The 22,440-nt window shown below is 40.2% G+C and overlaps 1 protein-coding gene across 5 annotated transcripts in view; it reads right to left on the bottom strand.

The window, feature by feature from the left end:
• pbx3b (pre-B-cell leukemia homeobox 3b) overlaps positions 1–6,875 on the bottom strand; it is a 57,354-nt gene extending 50,479 nt beyond the window's left edge. For all 5 annotated transcript variants that reach the window (XM_080499353.1, XM_080499350.1, XM_080499351.1 and 2 more), the window contains exons 1-2: positions 5,831–6,875; positions 5,160–5,233 (exon numbers count right to left, since the gene is read on the bottom strand). In XM_080499353.1, coding sequence (XP_080355479.1) covers positions 5,160–5,233; positions 5,831–6,078 — 322 coding nt within the window. In that variant the 5' untranslated portion in view covers positions 6,079–6,875. The remainder of the gene's footprint in view (positions 1–5,159; positions 5,234–5,830) is intronic.
• Between the last annotated feature and the right edge of the window lie 15,565 nt (positions 6,876–22,440).

The following is a 22,440-nucleotide window of genomic DNA, read 5'->3' as shown; positions in this document are numbered from 1 at the left end:
GCGTTACATGGACTCGGCCATCGACACGGTAATGAACACCACCGACAGAGGAGAGCCGGGGAAAAGTTCAGGTTCAAAGAGAGAAATCTCTGTACCTTTTTTTTTTTTATGAAAGGTAAACAAATGTAAGTTCAGATTGAGAGCTGAAAGCATAAAATTCCAACAAACCCCAAAAAAACAAACATATATATTTGTTTTTAATTTAAGCAAATTAGGAGTTTTAACTTCATTTTTTTTTTTTACTTTCATAAACACATTATTTCCCCTAAAAAAAAAAAAAAAAACTTTGAAATTTCTATTGCTGTCAATAACTATTTCAAAAGGTTTTCAATGTGTCTGGCAGGTTAAAGATTTTTTTTTTTTCGTTTACAGTTTTTTAGAGCCGTCCAGCTTCAGTGACGGATGAAAAACAAATTCCTCTCTACCTCAACCCCGACGAGAGACCGTGTATCATTCACATCTGTTTACTCTATTCGCGCCAAGTATTTTCTTTAAATCAACACAAAGGTGCAATCTATTCCTGCAGGGCGTCATGATTTGATCCACTTTCTCCATGTCTGCCTCCGGTTCATACTTTTACATTTAGCAACAAACAGATGCCACAAAAAAAAAAATCAAAAAAAAAAAAAATCAAAAGGGGGCATATAAAGAGTCTCCAACAGGCACGCTCCTACTGCTGTAAACTAATTTCAATCAATCCTTCCTTTTTGCATCCAAAGCAGCCTCTGCTGGCTGCCACCGCCTGAAGATAACTATTTCACCACCTCTGTCATGCCTAATTAACAACTCAGATGTACAATTCAGAAATTTCGCAATTAACCTACTAAAATATTGTTGGAGGATGCTAATTGTTATGCCAGTTGCCATAAAGACTCATTTGCATAACGTATGTGCAAAAAACAATTATGAGCTGTTGATCGCGCAGGAGCCCGCAGAAAACGCTCGGAGCAACGGAGGGGGAGAGAAGGAGACGTGTGCAAGATGGGTGCTCGCGTGTGCAGATGGAGGGACAGCACTGGATCATCGTGCAAAAAAAAAAAACCACAAAAAAAAAACAACACCCTGATTTAAGGAGCCGTGCGTGCAGAAACCAGGCAGCACCGCTGCAGAGGCATCTATCTCCACACACAAAAGCATTTAGCCCTCCAAATGAAACTGATATGTACACCCTTGTTTTAGTGTTTTTTTTTTTTTCTGTCCTCTTTGTTTGGCTTTTCCTTCTTTTCATCTTTGCTGATGGGGAAATGGAAGGTATTTGGGAGCTACTTAGATAATAGCCACATCTTGCCCGGTCCCCCCTGTGCTTTAGAGAAGGAAGCAGTAGTGGCCCTGCCATTGAGCCAGTCAGGAGCCCAGCTGTGCACAAGCCATTCGGCACAACACTATCTAGTCACTGCAGCCGCATCACTGGGGCTCTCCGAGACAAAAAGCAGCCAAAGTCAATTGTCTCTCCTGCTGAATAGCTCTCTGTTCCCTGTCATGCATTTCTGGAGCTTTTTCTTTTTTTTTTCTTTTCTTCTTTTTTTTTTTCAGGATGAAGGAAACCCACAAGGTAGAAACGGAGACAGAAGGAATATAGAGCAAAAATAAAATAGATTCAAAAATTCTCTGCTCTGTGAGAATTTTTTTTCTTCAATTTTACTGTGATTTCATCAGCGGTGATAAAACCAACACTAATGGCATAATATTAACACAAGTTATTATTATCATTTTATTTAGAATAAATTGGTATTAATAACAATAACCCAATTGGAAGGAGAAGGCTCATTAACTTTGTCAGGGAACATTGAAATTAATGTTCCCTGTAGATTTCAAAAATGCTTACCTCCTCAGTCCTAACTTTATTTACTCCAGGTAATGCTTTTAGTCTGCCTTGCATGTGGCTAATTACAGGCTCACCCTGAACCGTATTCGGTTAACACAGATTTTCTTTCAGAGCTCCACATACACCAGACGAACCGATGAGCACGAACGGAATCACGAGTCAAATCGAGTCTGTGCAACAAAACGGCGATATTGGCTGGACCTGTGAGCACAGTCCCTCCCTAATCCACTGCTTTCAACACTGGATCGCAGCATTTATCAGCCTGAATCTGCCACATTCTCCCCCGCCCTCCCTCCTCCACCTCGACAGACCCCCCGTTTCTGAACCTGATGAGTCAAAGGTCACGAAAACAACAAGTCAATACGCAGCCAAAAGGAGCGCCGTGCAGCTGAGAGAGCTGTGGAGAGGGCTAAGCCTCTCTGTAGCACTCCATGATTTAGCCTGTAATAGTTTTCTGTAATCTCTTTCTATTGATTAAACCTCACATCAAAGAGGAGTCTTGCAACAGAACCTCTCTTTTCCTGGTCAGAAATACCATATGGAGGTAATCTTTCACCTTTGTTATTCTTGCCGCTCCCGCTGCTGCTGCTGCTGAGAGCCTCTCTTCCAAGCGTGAGAGCAAGACAAGGGAGTAGCCAGCAGGATAAAACAAACCCAGCACAGAGGAATAACTGCAAAACTCATCTAAATCGCAGGCAATTTTCACTCAATGCACTTATTGTCTCCTCATGCTGCCTATAGGGAAAAGGGTACAATGTGAATGCACCTACTGTCCTGAAACAGTTTGGAGCAAAACATGACAGAGTCTCATTTTCCAATTTCTGCTTTTGTAAAAAAAAAAAGAAAAGAAAATGAAAAACATCATTCACTGAAGGACAAAGAAGAACACTTGCCAACCAAATCTCACATTTACCTTATCTAAATGCAAAACCAAGGAAATTTGGGGGTAGGAAAAAAAACCCCTCCTGCTAAAAACACTCAATTTAGTGACAGGCAAATGACTTCATGCTGCCACTTAATCTCATTTCTTGCATAATGCTCTCTAATTAGCATATCAAAGTGAATTAATACTTCTAGGGCATTAGCAATGCAGAAATATGCCGAGGCTCCACAATAACAGTTAGAAGAGTGTCATAAACTTCTAAACACCCTGAGAAGTCTGCAAAATATCTTGATATTACTGGGAAATGCAGTTTTTCACCTCTCATACAAAAAAAACCAACAAGAAAATCTAAATCCGGTTGGTTGATTTTAAGTTTTCTTGAAGATGCCTCGCCATTTGTTTGCATATGATGTAGTGACTTTTGACAGTACGACACAAGCGTGCAGGAACTATACAGATGATCTTCGGACTGCTTTTGAAAATTATGAATAAAAGTTATTGTGAGCTTATTAGTCAGGACCCCAGGTAGGCGGCAGCAGTCCCATGTGCCATCTGAGCAGACATAAAAGGGCCAAGGAAGCCCGGTGAATGATGCTACAGGAGCCAGTGAAAGGCTCAGTGTGTGCTGGAAAACAGGCCGGTCAACAAGGCCACCGGACCAGCTGAGCTCTGTCAATGGCTAAGAGGGGGAGTCTGTGACTCTAAACCACAGGTTAACCATGCACACACACACCCACACACCACACACACACACACACACACACACACACACACACACACACACACACACACACACACACACACACACACACACACACACACACACACACAGGCTTGTTCTCGCCCATGTCTGTCTCACACACATGCACTTCTCAGGCACATACACTCTCTCTCACAAAGGTACATCTAGTGGTTTTTCAATTTTTTTTTTTTTTGTTGCCATTTTTATGTAGTTATTTTCAGCTACTTCAACCTGGTTATTTCAAATGAATCACTTAGTTCACAACTAAAACGTTGAAACTGGAGTGATCATCGACATCAAAAGAAATATTGGTAAAAGGATTGATTAAAACAGCTTTCAGAGTAATTCTGGAATTGTTATAATATTTCAATATATCATTAGAATGGAAACAAAACTATTGAGGTTTTTTTCTTTTTTCCAGCGATGCAGCGATTCCAATGTGCAGACCATTTTTGGACATAAATACAATTTTTGACATCAAAATGAGCATCTAGCTCCTGTGATTTTGTGACGCCGTCACCTGCAAGGTGAAAACGCCACTGGAGCACAAACCCAGAAGAAACATCTCGGCAAGTCTGTGCAGCCTCAGCCTGCCCCTGTGGACGCAACCTGTGTTGTGGAAGTTCATAAACTTTTATGATCTCCTTCGCACTAATTTCCCTATAAACTGCACAAAGGTCACAAATCTGACAAGCTATCCTCTGTTTTCAAATTCTGTATTCTTTTTGGTTGTTAATCCAGAATTAGTAGCATCGCTGGAAAATACAATTTGATGCATTTGTTTGAATCTATGTTTACAAAGACAGAACATAGAGAAATATTATCAACTATGTCTACGAAAATGCAAAAGCATTTTCAAATCCATCATGACTTAATGTAAAAATATAAAGGCGATAGTTTACTAGAGGTTCAGTGGAACTATAAGTGTGGAAACAAATCAATCACGACAAAGTTGACTTATAGATTTGATAGAATTTGAGCTGTAAATATACAAATGTTTGTAATTCCAGCTTTCACATGTGAATGTGTGTATACGCATTCAAACTAAACTATTTCACTTTTATAAAATATGCACACTGGGTTGTTTTTTTTTAAACTTAATTTTCAAATATGAATTTTCAATAAGCAGTATATCAGGAATAAACTACATTTGAAGGAAATGTGTGTGTGTGTGTGTGTGTATGTGTGTGTGTGTGTGTATGTGCGTGTGTGTATGTGTGTGTGCAGCTGCAAGTCAAAAGGCTATAGTTTAAAACAAAATCTCTTTATGTGCATGAAAGTACGGTAATTGTTGTTCAGTTTTAAAGCATGAATTCTGTGTGATCTTAGCCATGTAGAGCATATGTCACGGGATTTCCCCATCCTGCTCAGTGCCAGGGTGCTGAGAGTGAGAGCTGGAGCGCACTTTCTGTTTATATCCAAGCAACCAGTGCTGGAAAAGACACTCCACAAAAAACAAGAGCATCCTCAGAGGGGGAAAAAGAACCATATACCTGATGTACTGTGACAACAGTACTGTGCCTGCATGACACAGTGACATATTATTTTTTTTAAAAAGTGATTGATTAATTTGGGCAGAGGTTCCCTGTAACCTGGATGCAGCCTGCCCTCAGATCACATGAAGGTTTGAGTGCTGGTGTAGTGATTCTCCATTCCTTTTTTTTTTTTTTAAGTATCAACAGTAAAATATATTGACATAAAGATCTTACCTGTCTTTTCTTTGATTTCACAGAGAACGCTGAAGAGTGCTGGTTTCATTCTGTGACAGTTCAGTCCATGTTTCCTGTTTCAGTATAAGACAAAATAAAATATTGAAATAAGTTCACTGATAAGTCACACTCTAGACATTAACCAGCTAATTTTATTTAAGTCTAGCTGTTGCTGTGCCATGTCTCACAAGGTTTAAACCCATAGATCTGTCAACAGCTATTATTTTCTACAACAATGTTAGAATTGCATAGTTGAATGGAAACAAACTTAATTGAAGAAGACTGATGATAATCCTCTTCACACATTATTTTTTTTTTCATTTCATGAGCTTGCTGGGAATCATTGCAACGTTTGATCACCAAAGTTTTGCAGACTTATGACCATTTATAAAAGGACATGTGTGTACAAAAATAACTTTCTTGTACATGACAAGCTCACGCAGGTTTGCAACACAGAGTGCTTAAATAAAATATCCCCCTAAGTGATAACTTTTTCTTTCATGTGTTGAAGCATTGTGAGGCAATAAATACAGCAGGATGTAAGATTATCATTAAAGCCACTCCAGTCTATTGTTATGCATATTACTGAATTAAGTTAAGCGGGCCACATCAGAATGACGCGTTCAGCGCTTTGGATGAGGGAAGTTAATAAAACATATAAATCAACCAACTTTGCTTGCGCCTCGTCCAGACTTTGGTCAGTTATGGTCATTATTTGATGCAGAATGTCACCAATGTCTTGTTTTCTTCCGTCTCCGTCTGTCCCATCGTGTCCATGTGGAGGCGGCAGTGCCATGCCTCCTTGTACCGAGTGGCCGGCCAGACTGACCCCGCCGATCGACTGCATGATCCGGGCTTGATCGTCCATGGTAGCCGCTAAAGAGTCTGTGCACTGAGCCACACAAATTGAAAAACTCATATACAAAACGGGCTAAAACATGTGCTGCAGACGAGGGGTAATTCGCGTTTTTGTGGGATTTCTCAGCGGAAATAGCGCGCGCACGGTTTATTTGTATTTTTTAACAATCGCGACTATAAGCAGTGACGTTTTGGCGTAAAAAAAAATCTTGTGTCCCAAGTTCTTGCGGTCCTCTCGCTGTTTTTTTTTTTTTTTTTTACGCGTGATCCAAAGTGCCAAAACGCGTGGCTGCGTTAGTAGAAAAAACGCATTAATCTTCTTTTTTTCGTCTTCTTCTCCTTCTTCTTAAAACTTGTTTGTCAAAATTGAAGGTCCATCGTGTCCCGCATGAGTCCTCCTCATACCAATCTGTCTAATCTCTGGGAATTGACGGCTGGTATGGACACAAACGCTCCTTGGTGATCTCTCATTTATTAGCGCTCTTCGTGGGATTCCCGGCGCATTTCCTCCAGAAAATGTCCAAATCCTCGCCTCGATCAGCCGTAAGCAAAAAAAAAAAAAATATCCAATGTGGAAACGTGTAAACAAATAAAAAAAGAAAAAAGAAAAACAATCTTAAGCTTTGCAGGTGTCGCCAACTATAAATGTGCTAGAAATGATTCCCGCGACAAGTGACAGCATTTAAAAAAAAAAAAAATACACAATCTGTAGCATAAAGGTGTCCAAATGTGATTATAGAAAAATATGAAATTTAGAAAAAGAAAAAAAGTTGGGGCGATAGGTTTACAAAAAAAAGAAATTAACAAAACAAGCAACAGCGAGGAGAAATTAATTAGGATACAACGCTGTGTAAAAGGCGATGCGCAAAAAATATCTTTGCCCTGCTGAAATTTATGAGCTCCAGCCTCTGCCTGTGTGTGTTTTATGTTGTTTGATGGCAGCGGGAGTGAGCGATTGACAGTGTGCCAATGCCACTCACTCAGTGCAGACGTGTCAGAGCAGGGAACAGGGTAGAGAGAGGAAGAAAAAAAAAATCATAAAAAAAAAGAAAGAAATACAAAATACCGAAATGAAAATGCACGCTCCGCCCTGCAGAGGAGGGGTCTATATTCTTGTCACTTCTCGCCCTGAACACCGAAAAACAAAATGTTAAGAGCTAGTACTTAGGATGGTGATTATAATGATGAAAGCACGGCAGAGTCTCCCCCTCTCTCTCTCTCTCTCTCTCTCTCGACTCGCGTGCAGCGGCGGCGGCAGCGTATCCTCGTTTCCTCACGCGCGCGCGGACAGCTATGTGCATATTCTCTTAGCAGTGATGAAAATTCAGCCCTGCAACAACACAGGCGAACACATAATGAGAGTTTTTATACAGTTTGATGTAGAACTGCATAGTCCCCTGTACGCCTTGGTTCAAGCCAGGCGAAGCAGTGGACATGTTTATATTATTGGAATAGTGCGGCTCCTCGACCAATCGCGCGCGAGAATGACGAAGACTGACGATCGGCCTGTCCTATTGCTGGCAGATGCATGATGGCGAGAGCCCACCCACTCCATCCCTCCATCTTCACACCCGCTCGCACAAAAGGATGGGAACTTCTGATTGGCCGTTGCTACGAGTGACATCCACTGCACGAGCGGGCGGCGCTGCTCGCTGCTCCTCCGCAGTTGCTATGGCAGCAGACAAGTTGTTGAGCTGGATGCATGGCAGCAAGTATACACCTCTACAATAAGCAATCTTGTCCACAAAAGGACAAGAAAGCAACAACAAAAAAGGGATTGTCTTTCATTTAAAGGGATTTTCATGTTTATCATACTGGAATAAAGCATTAAAGATCTTGAGTATTTATCTAGAATAAAGTACCCCTCCTACAACAATAAAGGCCTGAACTTTTGGGGGGGAAAACAAAAAAAAAAAGACAACCCTGGAAGCAGCTCAGCTTCATATCCACTAGGGTTTTCTTATGACATTATTTTCTCCATGAGCCAAAATAATCACTGCGGGTGTCATAAACATCAAGAGAATCAATAAATGGCTCCTAAATAGTTTCAAGTTTACTGCTGAGCTCCAGTATCCACTTAAGCTAAAATACAGAGACAAAAAAGGAGACAAATTCAATTTATTGCACTTGAAGAAAAGTGTAATGGTCAGCAATACCCTTGGAAAAATCCAGCTGGTATCTGTCTGCAGCACTTTCCCCTTCTTTGTTTTTAAAATGAGTTTCATTTCTCCTCTTTTGAAGTTGTGCGCTGATGAGTCAAACAGAGATCAGACGCCAGACTGACTTCATTCTCATGGAGCACTTTTCTTTCTGAAGGAACTGAATCTACTGCTACAGAAATAACTTCTTCTTACACTGGCAGGGGGGACATTTTTTATGTCTTTTTGGAATCTAACAGCTGATTATATGTTTGCCCATTATTATTATTATTATTATTATTATTATTATTATTATTATTATTATTATTATTGTTATTATTATTGTTATTATTATTATTATTTTTATTATTAAGACAATGACCCGAGGTTAACAGCATATCATCAGAACTTACAAAGGGCTACTAATTTAACTGACATGTCTGGTTTTATTTCTCTGTCTTCATTTCTTTTGCAATTTTCATTTTGTAATGGTACAAAAGAACTCGTACAACTCTAAGTTATTAATATAAAGCAGAAGAACATCATCCACCCATCCAATCATCCACCTGGAGTCAGTCCCAGCACACACACACACACACACACAGACACACACACACACACACACACACACACACACACACACACACACACACACACACACACACACACACACACACACACACACACACACACACACACACACACACACAGATGGGTCCATAGAACAGGGAGAACATGCAAACTGCACGCAGAAACACCACTGCGTATTGTGATATTGTGTTGTCGGCTGTTGCAAATGTGCTCTCATTCAAACAGATTATCTATTGTCTCCATAAAGCAAATCAAAGGGCTCCTTTCACAGTCCCGTGCAGTAATTGTCATGAAATATTGTGTGTTCTTCAGGGTCGGAACAAAGTAGTGAAGTCTCAGGAAATGATTCATCTTCATGAGTCAGAACTGAGTGATTAGATTAATCTTCAAAGAAGGAAGCAACTTTTGCAAAAAAGAAATTAATTTGAAGTCATGATACAGTGAGTCATTACTTATAATAACTGTTGAGCTTTTGATTATCTTAGCAGAATGGGAGAGGACATCACCCTGCTGTTACCTGTCTGGCTTTCAATTTGCTGTCCAGGAGCTGGAAGAAGATGAGACCAAGTTGTCCAAGAAATTAAATGAGAATTACATAAAGCAATTACAAGCCATTTTATTTGATATAAGATTAAATCAAAATACATCAATATAAAGAGATTTGCTATTTAAAAAAGCCTCAGAAATGACATATTGAATTAGAAGTCATCGCTGACTCCGACGTGTCTTAAAAGGTGCCTGAGTGAATTCAGCTGAACAATTAAAAGCTTTGATAATACAAACAACGGTGATATGTGAAATAGTACAGATTGTCTTCAGTGTGGTTGTGCTCATTCGTCTGACCTTGAAGTATCAGAGCAGCACACTCTTGAGTTTAGTGAATGGGAGTCCCAGGACTACTGCATTTATCATTGAAATACTGAGCTGTCAAGTCACACTACATACCTGTCAAGAAGGGCTCAAAGGTACAGCTCCGGCTCCTCTCCTCTGTTGCAGTGCATGATTCTTCATTGCATTGCATAGCAGACCTATTCACCGCTGTTTTCAGCCATATGTCAACATAATTCATTTCCGTATGTGACAGCCCCTTACAGTAAGACACGGTGGGACTACTAGTTCACAAAACCATGTTTACATAACCAAGGAGTCGCTGCTAACCGCTACCGGGGAGAGAAACCTCCTGAAATGGACGCGTTTCGGTTTGTTTGAAAGGCGCCGTAATCTGACAAGTTGTTTCAACAATTACTGTGCGTTAGGTTAAATAACATCACAACATTTTTTACGAATGAGCAAAGCTCGGCATGGAAATAAGCACCTATGAGTGCAGAGACAACACTTTGTCATCATGCTTCTCATTGTGACATCTGAAAAGACCCACAGGTGCTGTAGAAAGTGACTGTGTTGTCATATTTCATTTAGGCATCCTTCTGCAAAGCTGTAATTGCCTAATTAGCTTGTTAATTAGGAGATTAGCATTTACTGATAGAGTGGCTTGCTCTGTTGTGATGAGAGTAATACAGATTAAGTGAGAAGTTATGGGTGCATGAGTTCACAATTTCGCCGTCCACAAAAGGGGGTCACAAATCATTAAAGGATTTGTGGGATGGCCGCGTGTATTACATGTGAAGATGATGTTTGTCTTTTCACCGTGCTTCCTTCTATCAAATCTGGTGTCGACGACGGTGAAAGAATGTCGGAGGCAGCCTGTCACATGGCAGCCAGATCCCTCCTGGTCTGAGTGTCGCCCGCGTGATCCCCTGTTGCTCAGGGAGATTGGAGGAAATGACCGCGCAGACGGTGCCAGAGACATTACTAACCCAATTATGAACGGTCCTTCATCTGGTTGGGATACTTTATTTTATTTATTTCCTGATATTTGTCGCTGCTCCGCGAGCGCTTTGTCTTCATTACGGCCGCACATGTGAAAGCAGAGAGAAATAGCATGGATACCAGTTCAATCTGCTTCCTGGTCTCATGTTGTAAACTCATAGTCAAGAAGCGATGCCTATAAACATTCCAATATACGAGTGGAAAAGGTTATTGCACCCTTATTTTTCTGCTGAATTAAAGATATATATTTATATCTTTAATATCACGGTACAAAAACACACCAGCATTAGTATTATTTGACCCAAATGAACAAAAACGACTGACACCAAAAGTACAAATGACGTAGCAGCATGACTCTTGTAACATTATGTTATAGTGGTTAGCACTCTTGCTTCAATAAATGTCAGTGGTTGGAGTCCAGGTTGGGGGTCCCGTCTGTGCAGAGTTTGCATGTTTCCTCCCACAGTTCAATAACATGCATTTGAGACTAAAGCATGACTCTAAAATAGATCGTCGACATCCTAGTGTCTGTGCCTCATTGTGTTTTCCCATAGTCGGCAATTTGAGGGCGAGTTGTATAAAGTAGCACAGAAGATGGATGGATTATAATGAACAAACATTAAATCAGCATTTTCAACTGCCGTTGTTCATTTTAACCACTCTGCAGTTATGACTAGTTTATTTCTATTCATCGTATCAAAGATCTTCTATTTTCTTGAGTAGAAAACCAGCGGCTACTTTGCAAGTTGTGACTTCTCGTCACAGTATGAAAGTAAATATACTGTGTAAATCCAATGTTTTCACCTCAAAAGAATTTTGAAAATGTGCAAGTAAATAAAAACAGAGTAGTACTTGAGTAAATCTACTTCCACTACAGACTCGCCCATTTACTAGAAAGGTAGAAAATCTTCCTGGAAGCATTGTTTCAGCTAATGAGTGTTGTTAATCCCCCCCGTGGTTATTAAATCATTTCAATTGTTAATGTGGGAGGTAAACTAATAAACCGTTAACAATATTAAATGGGCAATTACAGAGTTGATACATCTCAAATGTATTTGTGAAACGGTGAAAAAAAATGTGTCCGGTGAATTTATAGTTTGTTGCTTGTGGCTTGAGAAAGTCGGTGATGATGAACATGGTTTCAAATCTCTAAACGACTGTACCCTCTAAATGCCCTTAATCAGCGCACCACACCTACTTTAACATCTACGGCTCCAGTGGAGCCGCTCAGTGTCCCACTGTGGCCAAACTGGGAAACTCGCTCATGTATAAAACTGCACAAAAACAACATGTGATGTTCTCTTTAAAAAAAAAAAAAGAAAAAGAAAAAGGGAAGGGGGGGGGGGGTAAAGTTTTAATCCCATGCGTGTTATATCTGAGGAATCTGTTTCTTTAGGAAGTCAAGACAGATGTGGAAGATCAGACGCAGGCACTAATCGGAGGGGGGGTTGAGGGGTACACAGCTATGCTGCTCTCCGCTATCAATCATACTGTACTTGTCCTCCCTCGACTCTCTCGCTGTTACTGTCTCCACTGAATGCGCTTCTCTCTTTGCTTAAAATTATTACACAGGCCATAAACCCAGAGAGGTGAGTGTCCTCTTAATGTGGGTACATGTAGTGGTTGCAGTAACCTTTAAGATTGGCCAGCGTGTGGCGGTGGCTTGGACACGGGCCATATATTCTGGTCAATACCAAAGACACGGATTGACTTGAGGAGGCATTTTAAAGGCCTTACATTTTAATTGTCATTGAGGCAGCGGCCCAAATTGATTCCTGGGAGCGAAATAAAACCAGACCTTCGTTGCAGTGCTTTCATTGCCAAATTTACATCATTTTGACGCATTTCTAAAAGTTTTTATGCGACGAAAAGCCGGAGGAAATCAGTGGCGAAAAAAAAGGATGTCTGGAGGGCCCCGCTCTGCCTCCTGCCAATGTGACACTGATGTGTATCAGCTGCAGGAAAATTGATGGATAGATATAAACATTTTCATGCACACCATAAATATCAATTTAGGTGTGCGCCATTCAATCGTTAACTTGCTTCATTTCCAATTTTGAAAATTTCAGCTCAACTGTGAACATTTTTTTCAAATGTGAAATCTTCCTCCAACTGTAGCGGCCCGTCCGCCAACACACGACACTGGACTTCCTTTCACTTCCTTTATCTCCTTCATATATTTAATTATAAAGATTAAAACATTAAATTTTACAACTTTTTTCTCCTTTCAACATCAATTTGTCTGGTAATGAAGAGAAAATCTCCAAAGAGGTCAGAGACTGGTGTGTCTAAATCACTGCGGCCAGACTGCCCTCAACTCAGCTTGAGTATTGACATTATGCCAGCTATGACACCATAACTCAGCCCACTGCGATGGTCATTTGATAAATGGTATCATAAATTGTTGACAAAACAATTTGTGATGTATTATGTTACCGATGGGTTGTACTGCTTATCAAATCAAGTAATCTGGCAGGGCTCTCCATTCATCAGCATAATGCAAGCGCAAGCTGCAGATAGTGATGACTTTGTTGCTTTGTCGACATACAGTTCAAATGTAGTGCGGCTGCAAACAGAAAAAATGAAACGCAGCGAGCATCTGAGTTTCATTATTTTTACGAGGCTCTTATTGAGGTGCTGCATGACCACCCCCCCCCCCCCCCCCCACCACCACCACCACCACCACCCCACTTTAGAGAAGGAGGGTGATGTGCTGTGCATTGTTCAGAAAGAGCTCATCATTATGAAATACTCATTATGTTGAGAACGAGCGATGTGCAAACAAACATGACATTTTGGATGAGAAGTCGATAATGACACCACGAGAGAATGAGGCACAATGCATATTTTTCATGTAAAATCCAATTTTATGTTCACGAGTGGTTTCAGCGAATAACTTGGTGTGGAGCTAAGACGACAAGTTTTGACGCCACTCGCGTGCGGTGCGCGTAAAGCTAGCATTAACGGCTGCAAGTGACTGGTCGGCTAAACTGCATTCAATTCATATTTAAAATAAGTGTGAGCCTTCCTTTGTTGTCACCCCAATGTCAGCCCGCTCGATTCCATTGACATGTAGGTAGTTGGTGAAAACATTGGAATTTAGACGATGGGAGTCTTGCAAACAGACAAAGAGAGACAAAGACACGTTAATGATTTCATTGGATGATTTCTTGGCGGACGTAATAAAGAACTTCCCTCACAAAAAACAGTGCAGATTGTGCACTGTAAAAACAAGGTTGCATGTTGGCTGTCATCACACTATTCTAATGACACAACCACACTCACATCTGGCATACGATGGTATGAGAAACACTTGTTTGTATGTTTTTATCGAGTCGAGTCTGAGGAATCAAGACGAAGCGCCTTCAAGATATGACTCCACCTGACAAAGTCCCGTTTACATGATTTCAACTGAAACGCTAAACTTTCATTGCACTTTGCCTGTTTGTTTACACGACAACAGTGGGGGAAAGCGCAACTTCCTGGCTGCTACGTATGTGCACCACGACCACAGTAAATACTTCTGCACATGCTCAGTAGAAGGATAACAATCAGACTGTGTCCTCTCTTCGTACAAATGCTCTTGTACTGGTCATTGCTAATGTTTTTTAGCATAATGTTCTCTGCACACATGTGTGGTTTCATTACAAAAACACTCACTAGTGGCACGACATACTGACCACATATTTTTCAGCATTTCTGTTTCCCTGCAGACGGACATGGTTTTCAAAGATGTTGCAGTGTAAACACAAAACTGTCTGGAATGAAAACAGTTTAATTTCAACCGTGGCCTTAGTGGAGCATTCAAATATTTCAGGCAGTTCATGAAATATATAGAAAATGAATGCCAGACTACTTTATCATACTTCTGTTTTATAAGCAGGAGGAGTCGACTGTGTTTAATTAAAAAAATTTTGTTTAGTCAATAAGAACGTTATGTTTTGACTTTTGAATTAAATTATATCTGTGCCTTTCCTGATGTTTCTCCACAGCAACCAGAATGCACTGCTGCATAGTTACCAACATAAACATTTACCTGATATTCAGTTTCTCTTTTAATACAGAGTCGACCTCTACTGTAATGCATTTCAACAATGAACCAGAGACTGATGGATAAAATGCATTATTTTGAGACCATGAATTTATGAAGTAGATATCACAAAACAGTTTATTTATATGGCGTAAGACTTAAAATTGGTTTTTATAGCCTTACTACAGCAGTGACCTAATTTTCCATCCTGAAGAGTCTTTTGTGATGATATGCTAACACGCAACTGATCATAATTACAGTTTGACAACATAGAGATATCAAAAGTATTTCCCATATGTTATTTTTCAAAGCTTTGCCATAAAATGCATTCTATTCTCAGGGAATCTTATACGACATAATTTTACAATCCCTCCTGCAGTAAAGACACTGTTCACTTTTAACTTCCAGGCTGACGTGTTGACACACATTTCAGTATTGAAGACAGTTGTTTTTCTCCTCTACAAACATTTGTCATCCTTTATTTCTCATGAAAACATGCCAGATAGAAAATAATGTCATTGTACCAAACAACTCAACAGTGAGTTCATTAATGTTGGGTTAGTGACAAGCGGTGGTGTGAATGTGACCGTACCCACCAATACCTGTCTTTTTCCCTCTTAAGTGTCCTGTAATGGGGAGCTCAAAGAAAAAGAGAAATGAAAACAGCAGCCAGCGAGGCCTGCGTGTAATTAGGAGACATTTTAATAAATGCTAAAAGCAAAAAATAAATAAATAAATAAAAAAAAACCTTTATTTTTAGCTCGTATGAAGTCAGAAGATTACACTTTTAATTGTCAGCTTTCTTCAAACGTCTCCAGGTGACTTTGTGGTGTTTGTCTTGGCAGTTCGCGTGAGACATACAGTGCTATATCTATGAAGTGCACCGCCATACACCCTCAGCTACAGCCAATTTTCAGCGGAAATATTTGATCTTAAAAGCCCATGCTCAATAGAAGCCTGGCGCGCTTGATCAAGAAACAATGTAGTGTCTTTTCATCATGCTTTGCTTTGCTTGAAGTCGCCTGTCCATCCTCTCCCTGACAGTGAGCGACCCCTGGGCTTCAAAGATACATTGAAGTTCTGCAAATAATCTGTCAAGCACGGAGACCAATGTCTATAACTACATCTGTCCAGCACATCTCAACAAACCTATTCATGAATGCAGCGTTTGTTGTTGACATGATGGGAAACGTTTGTTGTCATCGGAGCATTTTAGCACAGCGAAGCCCTCCAACACTGCCGCCGCTCATTTCTTATCATTGTTTTAATATGGTTTGTTGAGGGAAAGGGATTAGGTGACCCACTGGTTTGTGACATTTAGTATCCACTATCTCACCGAGGAGGCGATGGGATTTATGAAATGGGTCACACACACGCACATGAGTCTTACTTAAGCCTCCCGTTAAAGCCACATGACCTTAAGAGAGAGGGAAACGTATCACTGGAAAATGCTAATGTGCTACACTCGGCGCGCAATAATTCTGTACATGAATAAGACACATATTTCACTCCAGGAAAAAAATAAAACTGTGTCTTTAATGCTACGTGTTCATCTATCTTAAACACTAAAATAATCTCTCCTTGAGCAATTAGTCATAGCACCTGTGATTTGTTAACTGCTGATATCATTGTACGTCTTGCGATGATATCAGAATGTGAGAAAATTGCTGATCCTGAGTGTCAGAGGGTCAGATAGGTGTTCAGTTCCCTTCTTTTTTTTATGGCATGATGGGATGTGTGGGACATTTACAACACAGCAGCACCTGATGTGTTGTGTTTAGTCAAGAGGAAATATTCTCCACTTTTCATCTAAATTTTCCCCACGAGCAGCAACTTTCTCTGGAAAGTGAACTGTAGTAAGATCTCAAGGTTAATGCTTCTCAGGAGCCTTTACCTCTGGCCTTCAGTGCGGATCGCTGCAATTAGGCCTTTTCACTTGTGAATTTAAACGGTTTAAAACCAGGAGGTCAGCTTTCATTAAGTGACCCTGCGCCCTCGGAAAAAGGGGGTCAAATGTGTCATGTTGCAGAGCCGGTGTTATGGTGAAATCTAAGCAGGGAATAATTTGATGTGGACACTCGGGCTTTTTCACAGTTTTTCCTGCAAATATGTGAACATATTTGGAGGCTCCGCTGGACTGTCATCCTCTACTAATTTATTGCCTTGTGCAATTCTGTGCTGTAGAAATTATGTATGTATATTAGTAAGTTTTGCTCCCAGAAGTGTGGAAACAGAAAGTGACATCAGTGTGAAGTTGAAGAATTGTGGTCAGTGAGGGATATTTTCTAGTAAGCAAAAGATGTTTATATAAGGCAGAGAGACCGTGAGAATGTGCACCGTGGGCACACAGCGTGCTGAACTCGGACACCCAAAAGCAAAGTTTGAGCTGCTCGTGTTTTTGTTAAATACTCAATTTCAAGCCTTAATCCAACTGAACTTAACCCGCGTTCAGATTTTAGATGTAGATTTTGGTCTCCGGTGTGACAGCTGCAAACTTACCGTCCATTCCAACCACCTCCTGCCAACTCGGTTCATGAATGCAGTGCCTCATTCACACAGAACAAAGTGAACAGCTGCCACTGCAAGGTAATTAGGGGAGCAGCTTAGTTGTACAGCGAAGCAACTTTCAGGAGATAGAAACAACACAGTGTACTAACAGAGCAACTTGCAGAGGGAAAACAAACAAAAAGGGTCTGATGAAACTGGTGAGTTTTCAACTTCGGACAGTTTCTAAAGGAGTGAAGTGAGCATCAGGAATGAGGATGATAGATGTGATGTTGTGGTTTTGCACTCTGCCGTCACAGTGACGCTCCCGTCATGGAGTGTTTCCTTGTGGAGATTACATGTTCACCCTGTGCATGTGTGTGCGTGTGTGTGTGTGTGTGTGCTAGTTTTCTTTCTCCCACAGTCCATAAACATACATTTGAGGCTAATTGGCATCTTGGAAATGTCTAAACATAAAACCATGGAAGACATCTTAAATTAAAAGTATGCAGTAAACGACATTTCTTTTCTAGTCTTGTCAGTTAATCAGCTCTGTAACAAAACCAACATAGGCTTTTATGAATTTACTTGAATTTTCTCATGGTCAGAGCAATACTGATTGATTTTACTGTGCTGATGACAAATCCAACTAACTGGCATCAGAGAAGTTACTGACCACCACGAAGTAAACTCTTACCAGATTTTGGGGTATCGTTCATGAATAATACATGTCTGATCACAGTATATTGTTAATATTATTCTAATTATTAGTAGTAGCAGTAATAGCTAACCTACCAATCAAGAAAATGGTGGAAAATGGTAAGTTGAAACATTTCCGCAATCTTCTCTGTAGTGTTTGGAGCAGGGTTGATTTAACGAATTGGAAATTCTCACTTTACTAAAATTAAGCAAAATTAAGCAAATTTCCAAATATATAAACTGATTTTCACAATCTCTTTTACAATCACAATTCACCACTGAGTATGAGCACAGCTTGAAATCCTTATCCAACCTATTAGATCTGCATTTTTTTAACCAATAAGTCAAACAATAAAACAGCCTCACAGACATACACATTTTAGAGGCAGATTAGAAGCAGCGCAGTTCGGTTTGTGAGAATAGCATCAGTCCATTTAAATAGATGTCTATTTATTTAAAACTATAAAAAAAAACAGACAGATTCATCGATTCATAAGCCCGAGACACGCTGGACAGGACATTAATACTGTATCACCAATACACCAATTCAAACGTTGATAACCAGTCAAGAAACCTCTCAAGACAATTTAAAATAGCAACATATTGCTGCGAACACAACATGTGAAGTATCATCAGACTACACAATTGGTTTATTTATTTGCTTTTCAATGAAAAATTATCCCAGCCGTGACTGAGGAATGAAACGATAGAGTAGTAACTGACTCCAACGTAATGTTAGAAAAAGAGATTGATGGAGACAGTGTTAATAAGATTGACTTCACTTGCAATTAACCATGCTAACCATGTGTCTATCGATGCTCTGGGAAAATAGTGCACATTACACATTCAATGTATTGGAAGGTTGCTGTGCAGCTGCAGACGGAGGAATGTTGCCTGTGCGAGCAGAGATAGCACAAATAGTTCTGTTGATTGGGAACAATTTTTTGCCATTTCATTGTACGGTGACATATCTTTCATTAAGGTTTAAGCATTAGATTAAACTAGAACCAGTATCCAATAGTAATTAACTTGAGTATATCGGGAGGCCATTATTCACATTAAAGTAACCTTTTAATAGCTGAGCCTTTAACTCCACTGCAGGTAATGACTTTAAAGAGTGCTTATTAAAAGAGAAATGGTAATGAGCTTTAATAAAGCAGAACAACTTTGAAATGAAGAGCGCTTTTCAATAGAAAAGGATGGAGGGATTGGACCTGTGATTCCATTAACGAGACTAATGATTCTTTATCAGTCCTCTTATGTGTACATGGAGTTAACATTAACAGTGATTGAGGACAGGTTTCACTGAAAAGATGGGCCCTTTCATTGCCCTTTAAAAGATCAGATAAGGGAAAAAGAACTTTAGTAATTTAAATCATTGAGAATTGATAACACGAGTCCTACGACCTCAAACTCAGCGACCAGAGCCGAAATCTCCTTCAGCACTTATGGACTGTAACAATACAGTACATCTGTAATTATAAAATGAATCTGTCTCATTATGTGTGAAAATGAACCGAATGAAAGGAAGTAGATTAAGTGATACGACTGTCAAAATTGGGTGGAGGAAACACGGCTTTTTTCTTTTTCTCCCCCCTTCAATATGTGCTGGTCTGAAATATGAGGGACTCAATGAAAGAACATTTACATTTGTATGAAATCAAATAACTTCCCTCTTTTTTTTCTTTTTTTTGGTAGAATATATTGGTTTGACCCCAATAATCTTTTGGGAGTTTTGCAGGGAAGTTTAAAAAAGAAAAAAAAAAAAAAGGCAACAAGGTAGAGAAGACAAAGAATTAAAGAAATGCAGGGACGGAGGGAATGGAAATAATTAAATCAATCTTTGGCGAGCAGCTGGAGCAGGACTCCAGCTGACAACAGCACCTGGGTGTGCGGCACAGCCTGCCTCGGGCTGCACTGTCGCCCCCCCATCACCCTCTACCCGGCAACCCCCTCCTCCTTTCAAAGCCCCCTAACGGCCCCCCGGCCCCTGCTGGAGCTCTGGCTGATTCCCCCCCCCTGCAGCTCACCCCCCTCAGACAGAGGCAGCATCGTCACACTGACGCTCACAGACTAATTAAAGGGATGATTTGTGGAATGCCATCTTTTTATTCAATTAATCACCAACACAAAGCCACAAAACCCATCATGGAAAAAAAAAATATATTCTTGCCAGTTTTTACCGAACAGATTAAGGTACGTTTAAGAATCGAGGACGTATTTCAAAACAGGCGGCAAAACAGCCAGCAATCTTTTTTTTTTTTTTTTTAAAGGCCTGTCAATCCTTCCGGTGTGTCGGCGTGTCACCGCGACAATACAAACGACTCCCTTTCACCACGCCACCTTCGTACATCACTTTGCTTTCTTTAAACAGAAGCCAAACATACATGAGTGAATAAATGACTATTGCAGTTCTCAAACAAATGCTTCCCTTCTCTCATGTTCCTCCTCATCGCAACATGTTTAATTAGTGGTGAAAAATGAGTTCATTTGGAAGATAAATAACGTGAGCTTGTGCGTGTTTTTTGGTTGGCAGGGCTAAAGATGGGTGTGTGTTGGATTTTTTTTTTTCTCCGTGTGAGACACAGCTTGCATACAGTAGCATGGAAATCTACTTAAAAAGAAACACGCAAATGGTCTCGTCCTTTACTGTAAAATAAATTATTGAAATTGAGAAGAGGATAGGGACGTTTGTCAAAGTTAAAACCTGAAAACTGTTGAAAAATGTTGCTGTGCTCGATGTGCACACTCTGTAGTGATTATAATGTTAATTATGGAGCATTTTATCCGTGTAGGAAATTAATCAAGGAGCTCTGTGTTTTCAGTGTTTTTGCAGTTTGAGTAACATCAAAAGTTTTGAGATAAAACGCCTGAAAAGACTGAAGAGGCCAGTTGATGCTGAGCACATGTGTAACTCTCACATCAAGCACAGTGAAGCCTTAAATTGTTTCTGTTCCTGCTCTCCGTCAATGAAGTCTTTCAAGTTTTCCACCTCCAGGAGCCGCCCTCGGCTCTTTTTTCCTTTTTTTTTTTTTTTCTTAAATAATTTTACAACTTCTTCTTCATTCGAGTTCCAGCATAATATTCACCATTTCATTATGAAAGTTTTCTTTTCGTTCCTCATTTTCTCCAGCAGCTTTGCCAGAGCAACAGAAATTACGCACGTCATCAATAAGTATTTATTCAGTGTTTCTGGTGAGCAATGGGTGTGAACCCAGGTGTAATTTGGTTTCAGTCCATCAAGATTAATTTTGTCAGGAACATGATGAATGCAACGCGGGGCAACGCTCCGATGCATCAGTGTCATTCCAGATGAGATTTTTCACGGGAGTTGAGAGTTTCTAAGATTAAGTGCAGTATTAGTCAATGTTTTTGGGATAAGACTTCACACTAATTTAGTGAAGAGCAACAACCTGCAGAGGAGGCTCCATTAGCAATGACAATGAACTACAGCTCTGGAGGGGAAAATCTGATTAACGCCGCTTGCTGGAATTGTGAAGTCGTTTCAGTGGTTGGGCGATAATTTCACATTTGCAGGGATACCAGCTCATAAAGTGCTTTTGTCCATGTCAAAGTCTCTCTTTACTGGTGTGCAGTCATATTTCAACAGATCCCAGAAGACAGGGAATTTATAGATATGTCAAGAGAGGGCTGTACAACAGCATAACTCAAAAATCTGTATCAGAAGAGAGGTGTTTGTCTGGGAAAGTGAAAATATGCTGGATCTCATTTGTGCAACAATGTAACGTGCCAAATTTCAAACAAAAGCAAGAGCATGCCCGAGGCAATATGAAATGTAAAGTGGGTGAAAGCATGCTGCTAACATCAGTGTGTTTTCCTGAAATATCTATCCTCATCAGGGTCCCGAATACTTAACTGCAGAAGCCTCTCTGTTTTAACTCCATTCACAACGTGGATATTGGCCTTTTACCACCAAATATCTCTTCATTATTCCCATTTTTTCCCTCCTCTCAAGGAAGTTTCTCTATTGAGATCAGATGTTCTGAATATATAACACTGACAAGCTGTTGTCAGCATTGATTTCCATTTCTCCCAGAAATATGGTGTTGAAATCCTCTCCAGGCAGATAAGTATCTTTACACATGACTGCCGTATTTGATTGCCTTCAGTAAAGGGGGCTGTATTGGAGTCACTCTCAATGCTTGCCACAGTACATTGTATTCTTCTTCTGTTATGCCATACTATGCCCCTCGCAGAGCCCTCATCTAAATAAGAATATTTCTTCCATGCTTGGCTGTTCTCAGAGGGATTGGTGTGCAGCAGGGCTGAGTTGTTGGAGGGGTGGTGTGTGTGTGTGTGTGTGTGTGTGTGTGTGTGTGTGTGTGTGTGTGTGTGTGTGTGTGGCAGGGGTGTGGGGATTCAGCTCCCTGCTCACTGTAATGGAACATGTGACCTTACCAAGCTGGAGATGTCGACTTGAATTGCTATAAGAAGTGTAGGTTTTTTTTTTTGTGTGTTTTGTTTTATGTACTGTGCACTTAGGATGTCTGTTTCACCCTTCGATATGAGAAGCCTCTCTGTATAAGAGCCAAAGTGTGAATCACTCTTTTTAAATAAGCTGCAATGATTGCACTTGTAGTTGAATGATATGCTTGTATTTCAGATAAAGGTTCCAGAATTGCTTTTTGCA

Source organism: Blennius ocellaris (assembly GCF_963422515.1).
Source record: "Blennius ocellaris genome assembly, chromosome: 7".
Classification (NCBI taxonomy): domain Eukaryota; kingdom Metazoa; phylum Chordata; class Actinopteri; order Blenniiformes; family Blenniidae; genus Blennius; species Blennius ocellaris.
This window is presented reverse-complemented; position numbering and strand designations above follow the sequence as displayed.